The 13,854-nt window shown below is 46.1% G+C and overlaps 1 protein-coding gene across 3 annotated transcripts in view; it reads left to right on the forward strand.

Annotated features, from left to right (window-relative positions):
- The window catches only part of Prkcb (protein kinase C beta), a 330,729-nt gene that overhangs the window by 158,391 nt on the left and 158,484 nt on the right, over nucleotides 1-13,854 (forward strand). For all 3 annotated transcript variants that reach the window (XR_003710963.1, XM_028764304.1, XM_028764303.1), the window contains exons 4-5: nucleotides 6,811-6,922; nucleotides 7,668-7,796. Coding sequence is in view for 2 of the 3 variants with exons in the window: in XM_028764304.1 (XP_028620137.1) it covers nucleotides 6,811-6,922; nucleotides 7,668-7,796 (241 nt within the window). In the remaining variant the exon portion in view is untranslated. The remainder of the gene's footprint in view (nucleotides 1-6,810; nucleotides 6,923-7,667; nucleotides 7,797-13,854) is intronic.

Genomic DNA, 13,854 nt, shown 5'->3' on the forward strand with positions numbered 1-13,854 from the left:
GGGAATGTAGGTGTGGTTTAAGATACTTATATTAGTCTGTTTTATCATCACTCTGACCGAATACAGGGCAGCTTGAAGGAGGAAAGCTGTTTGGCTCACAGTTTCAGAACATTCAGCCTGTGCTCTGTGCCCGGTTTAGGGATATGTGGAAGATGAGAACTGTTCACTTCATGGTGGTTAGGAAGCAGAGAGTGACAGGAAAGGACAGAGAAAGGATGCATTTAAGAACACACCCTTAGGGATCTACTTCTTCCAGCTGGTCCCCATCTCCTAAACTTTCTACTGCCAACAGTTGGGATCATGCACTCAGGACCCAGGTCTATGGGGAACATTTTGGATTCACACTTTAACGGGAGTTTTAAACCAATTGGTAAGTGGCCACTGAGCCCTCTGAGGCACTGCCTTCTCCCAGGTAGCTATATCTGCCTTTCCGTGGCCAAAAGCTTCACAGTTAATGCCCAACATCCCAGAGCCTGCTGATTGGCCCTCTTAGTTCATTCTGATTGGTCAGTAGGAGGAGCCTGTGCCAAAGCCCACATAGTTATCTTGACTCTCACCCCTGGTGGCAGGGAATATTCCTTCTTGGGCTGGTGGAAGGAAGCATAAGTAGAAAATTTTAGGGGCCCCAAGAAAGCAGTGTAACATGCCTTTGAGGGACGGGAACCAAGACTTTCATCCTCAGCGTCACGTGACCTCTGTTTTCCTCCCTCCCTGTCCTCCCCTCACCTTTGGAACCCACTTAAACCAGCTTAGAGCTACAAGTGTCCTGGCCTCTACCACTAAGCTACTCAGCGAACCTGACGCTGCAGCCAGCTTTTCTCACTAGCTATGTCTCACCTCAAACCAAAATCATGTCTCATATCAGAGTATTGGGCATGCGTAGGCCTGGACAGGTGTCTCGAAAGGTTCTCCTTAATGATAAGTCAAGTATCCTAAGCCTGTGGGCGTAGTTTTGTGCTAAGCGGTGTCACATGACAGAAAGGAAGAAGATAGAGCTGATCAGATGCCACAGCTTGTCTGGACAGTCTAGGGGTTTGAGGTGATGGGTAGGGGAGCTGATACTTCAAAGTGTGAATCCTCATGGAAGTGAAGGCAAGAGATTGAGATCAGAGATGCCCCCAAACCTTCAAAGAGACCACAAAGGGTCTGGTGAGATGGATCAGTGGGTAACAACGCTTGCTGGCAAGTCTGGTAATTTGAATTCATCCCTGGAACCCACATGGTGGGTGGAGAAAATGACATCCCCCCAAAAGTTTCCCTCTGAGAACACACACACACACACACCACAGACAAAATAAACACATAGATGATTCTTTAAAACCATGGATAGGGCTAGGTTAGCTCAATTGGTAGAATGCTTGCCTAACATGTATGACGCTCTGGACTTCATCTTGTGCATCACATAAACCAGACATGTTAGTACATGTCTGTGATCCCAACACTTGGAAGATGAAGACAGGAGGATCAGAAACTCATGACCATCCTTGGCTACATAATAAATGTGAGGCCATTATAAACCCTTTCTCAAAAAAGAAAAGAAACCGTAATGAAGTGAAGCACACTCTACACTTGGCCTAGTCGGCTCTCCTGTGCCCTTTGTGGCTCTGATTCGTCTGGCACGGCGCTCCACAGGTCATTCTCCTAAAGTAGCATGTGCATGGCTCCAGGCTATGGTGGCTGACAGTGATGACTACAGCCTTGCCCCTGCCATGGTAACTCATTCACCTCTTGCTGTGTGCCAACCATTAGGCAAAATGCTTTGCTTATGGAAGCTGGGAGGTGCTGAGCAAACCACTTTATCAATTAGTCCCCCAGTTGTTACAACGGGGGTATCAAATAGCGCACATCTCTACTGATGAGGGTCAAGCAGATCAGCACGGGATAAGTCCCTGAGAGTCCTTGCTGGCACATGTCGTGCTCAATTTATGCTAACTCTCAAAGGCGAAACATTTATTGAACACCTTGTACATGTCAAGTATAATACATGCCTTGGGGATAGGGTAGGGATTGTGAGAATCCCCCCACCCCCGTGTTGCTTGCAGCTAAGCGTGGGTGAAATGCAATTTAAACACACAATTACAATTCAAAGATTGAAATACTGTGTTGGAGAGATTTGGGAGGGCAGTACAGGTTCTCTCTCTCTCTCTCTCTCTCTCTCTCTCTCTCTGTAATTAGAATGTGGCTTTCATGACAGTGGGTATTCTGTCTTTGCTCGAAGCTGATTCCTGAAGCCCTAGAGACAACCTGGCCTGTGGTAAAACTTGCCAGATAGATGAATGAATGAATAAAGTGCTGTGTTAGCTTTATCTGAATGGTGAAGTATTAAGGGATTGAATTTGGGGACTGAGGAGAGGAAGGAGAGTGTTGTGATGTGGATCCCATCTTTGGAAGAGGCCACCTAGCTGACTTAGAAGGTACTAGGGGACTGGGGAGATCACTCAGTCAGCAAAATGCTTCCTGTCCTTATGAGAGGACTTGAGTCTGATCTCCAGCAAAAACTGAGAGCAGCAGTGTCTGCCTATGGTTCCATTGCTGGGGAGGTAGGGGTGAGGAGGTCCTTGAGCTTGCTGGCGGAATGAAGAAGCTCAAGGTTCAGTGAGGGACTGTCATTTTTTTTTTTTATAGATGTAATAAAGACCATGACCAAAAGTAGTTGAGGAGGAGGGTTTATTTCACTTTGGAGGTTACAGTCCATCATCAAGGAAGTCAAGGCAGGAACCCACAACAGGAACCTGGAGGCAGGAACAGAAGCAGAGGCCATAGAGGAATGAATGCTGCTCACTGACTTGATCCCCAGGGCTAGCTCAGCCTACTTTTTATATATCTCAGTACCACCTGCTTAGGGGTGGTACTGCCCATGGTGAGCTGAATCCTCCTTCATCAATCACGAATTAAGAAAATGCCCCACAAACTTGCTTAAAGGCAATCTGATGGAGCTACTTTTCTCAGTTGAGGTTCCTCTTTCTAGTTTTAGCTTGTGTCATTGTCAGAAACACAAACCAGAACAGGTAGGCTGCCTCAGAGGATATTGTGGGGAAGTACTGGGGACGATGCCTACTACTGACTACTGGCCTAACACCAAACCCATGTGCAGACACACCTATGCACCTGTACATTCATGTACACACACAGAGAGACACACAGATACATGCACACACACACAGAGACACACACAGGCAGACACATATACACACACACAGCGACACACACAGACAGATGTGCATGCACACATAAACACACACACATACACACACAGAGAGTTACTCTCTAAGTCTCTAATCTGGGTCCATTTGCGATTGTAAAAATGGGAGCAAAGAATACCTTACATGTGGTATGTCCTGAGGATTACAGACAGTATCTGAGGTACTCCAGCAGACAGACAGACAGATGGACAGACGGACGGGGACACACACACACACACACACACACACACACACAAACTCTGTCAGTAGCAGCAACGGGCTCCTTTCCTTTCTTGTTCCATGGGTCAGTTGCTCCCTCCAGTGGTTGAAAATATGTGCTGGGTCTTGATGTTGTTGTGTCACTTGGTCAGAAGTGCTTGGTTTCTTCCTGAGGTCTCCTGAGAGGATGCTGATGTAGAGAGAAGCACAAAGGCTGCAGAGGCAATTCACGATTAGCTGAGATTTGCCCACAGTCTTAAGACAGAGCTCAAGAAGCCTCCTTTTTATATGTAAGGTAGGTCTAAAGAAAGTCAATCTCCAGATGAAGCCTAAACCCTGACTTTTATGAGGTTCCACATATCAAAGACTCAGGAAAGAACCTCAAGATCCAAAAGCAACTTGACCTTGACCTTGACCTTGGAATTCAGCTTGCCTTAGCCACTCACACCAACTTTTTCAGGTTCAGATGTGGAGTCTGGACCCAGCAGCTTCCTGTGAGAAGCTAGGATAGCAAGCTTACCTGCTAATTCCACGTATACATGTTCTACCTGCTGGGGCAGGACCAAGCTCAGCTCTCCTCCTTAGAGATTAGGTAGTGGGGTTGAGAGAGAAGCCCACAGGCTGATAGTGGTCATGCTTAGGGGTTGCTGTTGGGTAAGTTTGAAGCACTGCTTTCCCATTTTAAAGGGAGATGCTCAAGAGGGTCCAGTGGGGAGTGTTCTGCAGCAGGGACAGGGTCCTCTTACGTAGAAACTCAGTGTGTGGTAGTCTCTTTGTTCAGGAGTGAAGACAAGCTCCTAACATGAGCTTTGGTTTTCAGATGGTGATTTCTAAACCTTGCATTTGTTATGAGAGTAACAGTTGGGATGTTGACTGGGTTTGGTATGACACACACACACGCACACACACACACACTTGAACATGATCACTGAACATGAGCTCAGCTAGCCCTGCTGGTTTTGCTAGTCAGAACAAAGTAGACACAGACTTTCAGACTTGACTGTTCAGGACTCTGTAAGAGCCAATAATGACAGAGGGCTGTCATGTCATGAAATAAACTGCAACTCATTTTGAAGATGCAGGGCCCAAAAACCTACATGGTTGAGGAACTTTGAGAGAGCCTTACTAAAAGACGCTTTTATGTGTACAGATGTTTGCGTGTGTGTGGGAATCTGTGTGTTCTTGTGGAGGTCAGAGGCTAATGTCCAGCGTCTTTTCCCGTTACTCTTTCCCTATATATTGAGACATGCTCCCTCACCGGTTCTGGCCACCTTGCTCCAGTGATCCCCTGTTGCTGCCCTGGGAGGGTTGGCATTATAGGTGGACTGCTGTACCCACTGGCTTCTACATGAGTGCTGAGGACTTGATTTCCAGTCCTCAGGCGTGTGTGCTAAACGCTTTATGCACCAAGTATCCCAGCCCCAAAGCACATCTTCCCATATGCAGAATCACTTGATTCTACACAACAAAATCCACCCAGTTGGTGTAGAGATTGTTCCAGACACTAAAATATGTTCCCAAATGCTGCGCAGCCCTCTCCCCACCCCAGCTCTTAATAAACACCACTCTAGTTTGTTTTTGATTTTTGGTCTCCCTTGCTTTGTACACAGGGTAGGCTTAGGAAAGTCAACCACCAACTGAAACCCAAAGCTTAGCTTTTACAAGGTCAGTATATCAAAAGGCCCAGAAGGGACCCAAAGCGAAGATGCTTCATCCCTTATCCATCCACACGCCAGAGGACATTTTGGGGATATTTCTGGGTTTTGAGTCATTTTGAACAGAGTGATTGTAATTTCACATATGGGATTTCAGTAGACAGGTTTTCATTTCATCTGAGACTCAGAGATAGGTCATCTATGATAAGAGTATGTTCAGCTTTGAAAATAACCATCACCCACCCCTGCCAACTGCATGGAAATTTCCGGTGTTCCCACCAGCATTGATATTTTATATATAAATTTTATATATAAAATTTTATACATAAAATTTAAGGAGGCACCTGCCCCTGCATCAGTAAATCAGGTGACTAGGTGAATGTCTGGAGGGAGAGAGGAACAGCAGGCTGCAGCTACTAAGTGTCCCATCAGCCCTGGGTTGGAACCTTCATCCGAAAAATTAACTTCAGCTGAGGACTGATTCTAGCATGAAATAATTCTGCCCTGGGTTTGGAAAGAGGAGGGCATTTGAGGGAGGTGGGACGTGCAGAGCAGAGAGTGAGGGAGGGTGTCATGGGTGTGTGTGTGTGAATGTGTTCTGAGTACTGAGAACACACCATGCGCCTGGCACTATACGTGTGTCTGAGCACACACTGTAGGGAAGCCGCAGTTGCCACTGGGAACCTTGTACTCAGTGCACACCGTGTTTCAGGTGCTCTGCTCTCCACGGCGGTTCATCCGTTTATTCTTTCAACAGTCTTATGCTGTGATGCTAGCCTTAGCGCTGTCATTATGTACATTCTATGGACAAGGAAACTGAAACAGAAAGAGATAGAAGCACTGCCCAAAGCCATTCAGCAAAGAAGAGCGCTGGTTTATGCTCCAAAGTCTGACCCTGTGTCCTCTACACCACACCGCCAGGGTGTCATGGCCATGCTTCTTAGTTAAGGGACTGTGCAAGTTGCTGTAACCAATAAATAGTAATAAGCAATATAGTCCTCCATATATGGAGACCGAGCAGACACACATGAGGTTTTTCTCTCAGGCAACAACTTCAAAGGTGGTTTCCAAGGCTGTGGGGCTGGCTCTGTTCACAGGCTCCAAGTGTGAGTTCAAGGTCATCACATTTTCTCACGTTCTGGCAAGAGGGGAGGGGAAAAGAGGCAGGAGGCACATTTATGTTCCTTTTAGTGGAATGATCCAGAAGTTTATACTTTCCGTTGATCAGAACCCATGGCCACACCAAGCTACTGAGGAGCTTAGGAAGTCTGGCGTCTGTTGAGCTTGTCCTACGCTATATAATTCAAGGGCTGTACTGTGAATGGGAAGGGTGGAAGTGTGGCCCTCTCTGCCACAGCTTGGAGACTGTCCTCCGGACTGAAGATTGTTCCCTCAGAGCAAGGACCTGTCAAATGACCTGTAAGTGGGAATGCTTTGTGGTTAGACTTGGGTTTAGATCACTCTAGAAAATTGTCTGCAGAATGAAAGGGTGGGTGGAGATGGGAGCAGGGGGGCTGTTGAATGCTGGGATTTTCAGGTTGGCCCTGTGAAACTCCTTCTGGACATGGAGTTTGATCAATCATCTGTCTTACGTACTCACCCTTGTGACCCCACTTGTCTAGTATTGAGTCCTCACAGGTATGGCAGGACCTGTCTCAGTCCTTGATGAGTTGTCAAGTGACATTCAATGCAGGCTTAGTCCTCAGCTCTCCTCTCTAATGATGGCCTCTTCTGTCTGTCTCTCTTGGTCTTAGGACCCCCGGAGCAAGCACAAGTTTAAGATCCACACCTACTCCAGCCCTACCTTCTGTGACCACTGTGGATCACTGCTGTATGGTCTCATCCACCAGGGGATGAAATGCGACAGTAAGTACTTGACCTCCTAGGGAACATGCATGGGGCAATGCCACAAGAGAGGCTTCTGTCTTACTGGCTTAGGGTCCATGTATGCACTGTGTTTCCTTGACTCCTGGGTGGGACAGGTACTATTACCTGATGCCCTGTATTGAGCTCTTCTCCCCATGACAAGGTGGGCCAGTTCATTCCCTTCCAGAGCACTTCCTAGAAGTACCTACCTCCCTGTTGCACCCACCCTCTAGGGAACTCAAGCTATTACATTGTCAGTACTTTAAAACTAGGAGATGTCTTACTTAAGTGTGTTCTTGCTGACATTAAACATGGGGCAGTTTGACAGCATTGTATAAGTAAGCATTCCCATAGGGTCTATTGGGTGGGTGTGGCTCTGCCCTCCATGGGACCACCTCCATGTCTTCCCTCACTTGTAGGAATAGTGCACTGGGAATTCGAGTTGGCGCTTCAGAGCCACAGGGGTATAGAAGTATAGAGATATCACTTCAGGCTATACCTTAGCCTTCAGGGAGGATGACTAAGTTCGATTGCCTTCACCCATCAGGGTTGAGAAAGATTTGGAGAAGTCCTTCTGATACAATGCTGGCAAGGTAGCTTGTTCGCTGCTAGGTGGGACTGTCTCTAAAGTCAGGGAACAGGAAGACACCAGCTTCCTGGTCTGGTTACGGCTGATGCCTAAAGCCCACAGCCTGGGCCAACCTGGACTAACCTGAGCCATACCTCCCTCTGTCTGCCTTCACAGCCTGTATGATGAACGTCCACAAGCGCTGTGTGATGAATGTCCCCAGCCTCTGCGGCACTGACCACACAGAACGCCGCGGCCGCATCTATATCCAGGCCCACATCGACAGGGAGGTTCTCACCGTTGTTGGTAGGTGGCCCCGAGGCTCCTGCGTTGGTGCCAGAGCTTCCAAGTTCCATGACCATGCTTGGGGGTGGTGGTGGTGGTGGAATAGTGCCCAGGCAGGCTGCAGGTGCATGGAGAGGCAGAATGTTGATGCTTTGCTCCTGCCTCCAGTGTGGCCCTTCTCCACAGTGAGATCCTCAGACTGTGGACCCTCAGAGCCGCGTTCTCAGCACCTTGGGGTGGCTTCAGCTGCCTGCAGGGCAATCTAAGCCCTCCAGGCTTCTTTCAAACAAAAAAATGTGTAATTAAAATGCTAATAATTGTATAATGTTTGTGGCCATAGTGTGTTTGACACATGTACAATATGCAACAATCAAGTCAAGATGACTTTCTTGTATCTCCAGGCCACTGAGCCCTCCATTCATCCTTCTTTAAGACAACAACAACAAAGAATGTGTAGTTAAAATACAATAATTGTATACATTTGTGGGCATAGTGTATTTTGACACATGTACAATTCATGGCAATCAAATCAAGGTAATTTTCACTTATGTCTGCACTGCTCAGACATCTATGATTTCTTTGTATTGAGGATACTGAAAGGACTTGTAATTTCATATAATCTTCTGCTTGCCTTCTATCTGTTCTCTCCCTGTCTCCTGGAACATGAAGTCCCTGTGCCCTTATTCAGATAGCTGAGAAGGCATCCTTGCCTCCTCCCTAGACTTTTCCAATGGGAACATAGAGTCTTGATGACCAACACCAAATTTGGAAGAATTTATGTCTTAAAGAGGATGGGAGGGGCTGTGCACTCCAGGGAACTACCCGATGTCGTTGAAATTTATTTTAACCTGATGGGAGCTATGCCAGTCACTATAATATTCTGCATACTTATTTTGTGTCTGAACTGAGAAACAGAAACAGCGCAGTTTGCTGAGGAGATACACAAAGGGCAGAAAGGAGCAGGGTCCACCCGATTTCCTGTAGTGAGCATTCATGACACTCAGAGAATAGGAATTCTTCTGTGCTGGACTGGCAGGTACTTACCTGTCAGTCACCGTAAAACCAGTACAAAAAACTAGTCACAATGGTGTGAAGATTTGAAGGAACTGTTTCTTCCAGGCTTGTGACAAAACTCTAGACTTACGTAACTAATTTGTATAAACGAGGCCTCACCGTCTCATCATGGAAGGGGTTGGTTTTGTTAGGCTGGCCAGTTTCTGAGGCCCCAGAATGGTTTAGTAGCCCTGACCTGCTGAGACCTAACTGTTCAGGGGTTTGCTTATGCCATATAAAAGTTGAAAAATATAACTCCTTTTTGAAAGGGTGGTTTGGGAAACCTGGTGAGTTCTTAGAGAAGGTGGCTTCATCAAGAGGCTTTTTCTTTCAAGGACAGACCAAGGGAGGAGGCAGTTGTTTCCCAGTAGGGTGCTTGTGGTGTAGGAGTAGGACACAGAGAATCTTAGGGTAACAAGTTCAAGGGAAGCCTGCCCCTACCCCTCACCATTGACTCTAGCCGCCAGTGCCTGAGAGACAAACACTGACGCTCTGCTGCCATCTAGTGGTTCAAAACGGTTACCATAGGCAGCCACATTTACAGAGTGTATTTAGATCCATAGGACCATCTTGCCTCTTATGTTCATTTTCGGAAGGTAATCCAAGGAGGTGGGCATTACCCTTCTGCCCATTCCAAAACAGGTTCAGCAGGTGCCCAGTTCCCCAGCTAGGTCTGACTGACCTGAAAGCACTCTAGGTCTGACTGACTTGAAAACACTCTCCTATACGTACCAAATTACAGTTTCAGCTTGCCTTTGTTCCGTTTGCTTAATTTCCCATTTATTTCCTTTTCTAGTTTAGCAACAGTGGCTCTTAGGGGAATCCATGGGGGGTCTTTGATGATTTGAGGGCACAGGATTCTTCTGAGCTCAAGGTCAGATGTTCTGCAGAACCGTGTTAATGACTCTCAGGCTGTCCTGGGACACATCTGTCATATCTGTTGCTATAGCAACAAAGTACCATGAACTTTTATTCTTGCAGAGTCCTGGAGGCTGGAGGTCTCGGTCAAGGGTCAGTCATGTTATTCCTTGTGCTGGGCTCCAAGAGACTCTAACACTGCATGTGTTCTTTGCATCTCCTGAATTAGGATGCCAGCCATTGGACTGTAGCCCACCCTAACCTACTATGACCTAACCCTCATTTAAGCACACCCATAAGGACTTTATGTCTATATAAGGTCCTGGCCACAGGTGGCAGGGTTCAGGTTTGAATTTAGGATTTTGGGGTCACAAGTCAATTCAATAATGAAAGACAGAGAAATTGAGGAGTAGAATTTTTCAACCTTGGGGTCCTGGAAACTTTAATTAAAAAGCTGCAAGCATTTTAGCAGTGTCTATGTCTTCCTTCCAAGTGTGGGGCTGTGAGATTGCTCAATGGACTAACGTTGTTACCCTCATAGGCCAGGAGAGACTAAGACTTGGCAAAGCTCCACAGCTTGACCTAGGTCAGAGGCAGAGCAGAGATTCCCATCTGGGCCACCGTGTCACTATGCCTTGCTAATAACTCCTTCACAAATCAAGCACAGGCTGTGCTCAGCGTGACCTTGTTTATTGATTCTGTTACGAGAGTTAAAGTTTCCCTGGGGCCTTCTCAGAAGTTCTGCACCAGAAGTGGCCTTGTGTATTACTTCAGACAAACCCTAGAAGCATTTTGTAGGGTTAGAACTTTCCACTGGCCACCAGCCTGGGACACCGCTGTCAGACCTGGGTCTCATATGCTATGCATGAATCCAGCCTCTCCCTAGGCAGAAGGATTTCTCTCTCTCCTGCTACTGAAGTTGTCTCTGCACTCTGTGGCTCTTGTAGGCCATGATCAGAGTGGAAATCTGGCCAGTTCTTTTTCTGAACCCACCAGTGGGGTTCCTAACATCCCCAGATCACACAGATTACACACAGTGGGGCCACTGTCCATCTATACTCTCTCCAGGAATTCTCTAGAAGGTGGCCCTGCGCGGACTCATCTTTGCCATCTTTTCTTCTCGAGTTTAACTCCTTTGTAGAGCTCAACAGATTCTTAACCTTGACCTCCCCATGCCTTAGTCACTCAGAGTATAGTGAACTTGAACTTGGACAGTTACAGTTTTAGGTTTGATTACTTTCTGCCTTTCCACAGACATTAGCCCCACAAGGGCAGAGTGGGTCTTTTTGGCTCATGACCCATCCCCCCAGCCCCTGGTAAGTTTGGCATCACTAAACATTTGTGGAATCAGAATGCCATCAAAGATCCTGTTAGATATGAGGCCTCCACATATGCTCCTTGCATTGGTGTCTTCTGAAGTTGGGATCAGCAGAGATTCCATGTCAGAGTAGTATTCTTATAAGAAAGTTGAGCACATACACAAACTTCAGTACCTCATCCAATGCCAATAGTAAGTCATTATGGGACCAGGGTGCACCCCTTGGACCCATGACCTCCTTGTTATCTGGATGATATAGGGCAGTGGTACTTCTAGAAACATAGGAAGCCATGTTGATGTGCTATGTCTAGTGACCTTATGGGAGAAAGCAACACCATGTCGTAACACTAGATCAGTGTCACACAATGAGCCAGAAGTCAAAATTCTGAGTCCCTGTGCATATAACACTATACTCTTCAACCTGCTTTGATCCATCATCATTCTATCAACAGAAAAGCTGACATTCCAATTTCATACATCATGGCTGTATTCTTTCTAAATTTAAATTTTAGGTTAGTATACAGAGTGATGGTTTACATTAACAGCAGCCACATTTTTAGATCTGAGGATTTTTAGATCTGAGCATATAATGTATTTAGATTAAATCCACCCATTTCCCACCCATTCTTCCCCACTCTCACCTCTTTTTTCTCCCAACTTTAGGTGCACTTAAAGAAATAAATGAAAATAAATCATTGGGTCCACTTAGTGCTGCCTGGATTCTCATGGGTGTTGGGCCACCTCCCTGAAGAAAAATGACTGTCTCTCCCCCAGAGCCATAAATTGCCAGTAGCTCTTCATCTGGAGGCAGAGTTTCATGATCCCTTCTGTCTTCCTTGCTGGGATTTTAGCTGACTTGACCCTGTGCATATAATTATATGTCATTCTCACAGATACTGTTTTGATGCAGATGTCTACTGATTTTTTGATCTTGTGACTTTTCTTCCCTCATCTACAATGATCCCTGTGCTTTGGGGGAAGGGACTAAGATACAGACAACATTTAGATCCGAATACTCCACAGTCTCTTATTCTTTGCATGATGACCAGTCTTGGGCCTCTGTATTTGTTAATTAGGGTTTTACTGCTGTGTACAGACACCATGACCAAGACAACTCTTATAAGGACAACATTTAAGTGGAACTGGCTTACAGGTTCAGAGGTTGAGTCCATTATCATCAAGGCAAGAGCATGGTAGCATCCAGGCAGGCATGGTGCAGGAGAAGCTGAGAGTTCTATATCTTCATCTGGAGGCTGCTAGGAGAAGACTTTCTCCTAGGCAGCTAGGATGAGAGTCTTATAGCCCACGCCCACAGTGACACACCTCCTCCAAGACCACACCTCCAAATATCTCCAATCTCAAGCATATTCAAACCACCACAGTATTAGTCGCCACCTTATTATAAAAATAACTTCCTTGATAAGGCTGGAAAGATGTAGTAACCTATTTATAGAAGCAAATAGAAAGCAGTTTATCACTATACCCATTTGGCAGAATTAAGTTCTCCCGTATGACGTAGTCAGCCGCAGGTCCTTGGTCCAGTTAATGATATCAGGTATGAGCTCCGTCTTAGGAGCAGGCTTTAGATCCAATGAGAAAGTGGTTGGTCACTCCCATGACATTTGTACCGCGGTTGCACCAGGGGCCATACCTCTCCAGCTGCCCATTATTGTAGCTTGCAGTGTTCGCAGCTAGGTAAGACTGCTGATGGTTTTTCTCCCCCAGTAGGATGCATAGAACCTTTCAGTACTGTGAACGCAGCCAGTAGAGATGAAGCTTACAGGCTGGCACCAGCTTGATTTCTCCATGTCCTATGACTCAAGTATGCGAAGGGTTTTGGCATTAGTGTCTTACTGTGAAGCTCTGGAGGGTAACCAAGAGCTATGGCAATAGCCTGTAGTATTCGGAGGACACGGGGCCAACAACTCAAAAAGAAGTATCCCATACCTGTCACTAGGCTTTTTATTCGAAAGTCTGTGGTATCATGGAGAAGCATTGTTTCCCCATTATAGGATAACTCCATTTAAATTCCTTTTTATATGTATCTATGTATAATTTAGGAAGGGCCTAAGGCAGTAAGCTTTCATGTGGCTTTTCAATGTCTTTAGTGTCAGCTATCCCTCTCCACACTCCCTCCTTTACCAGGCTTTCCTGTCCCATTTAATTCTTCCACTTGTATTACTCCCCTTCTCCGTTCATGTCACCTGCATTCCGTCTTCCTCTTGAACGCCTCCTAAGACCCCTCACTAGTCCCCTGCCTTCTGTGGGTACTCCAGTTCAAACACACATGTCCAAAGACTCAAAGCTAGCATCCACATGTGAGATAGAGCATGCTATATTTGTCTTTCTGGGTCAGGGTTACTTCAATCAGAATAACTAATTCTTTATCTACCCATTTACCTGTGAAGTTATCAACTTCATTTTTTCTTTACAGAATCATGCACACACATGCACATCTAACTTAATCAACAATGTTCCGTTGTGTATATATGCCTTATTTTCATTATCCTTTCATCTAGGCTGGCTCCATTTTCTGGCTGTTGTGAATAGAGCAGCGATGAACATGGATGAGCAGGGATCTCTAGTAAGATGCAGAGTCCTTTGGGTATTTGCCTAAGAGTGGTGTAGCTGGGTTACAAGGCAGGTCTATTTTCTAGCTTCTTGAGGAACCACCACACTGATTTCCAATGTGTCTGTACCAGTTTTACTTCCGCCATCAGCAAATAACACTTGTCTTCTTCTTCTTCTTCTTCTTCTTCTTCTTCTTCTTCTTCTTCTTCTTCTTCTTCTTCTTCTTCTTCTTCTTCTTCTTCTTCTTCTTCCCCTTCCCCTTCCCCTTCCCCTTCCCCT

This window comes from Grammomys surdaster, unplaced genomic scaffold, assembly GCF_004785775.1.
Source record: "Grammomys surdaster isolate TR1022 unplaced genomic scaffold, NIH_TR_1.0 142, whole genome shotgun sequence".
Lineage (NCBI taxonomy): Eukaryota > Metazoa > Chordata > Mammalia > Rodentia > Muridae > Grammomys > Grammomys surdaster.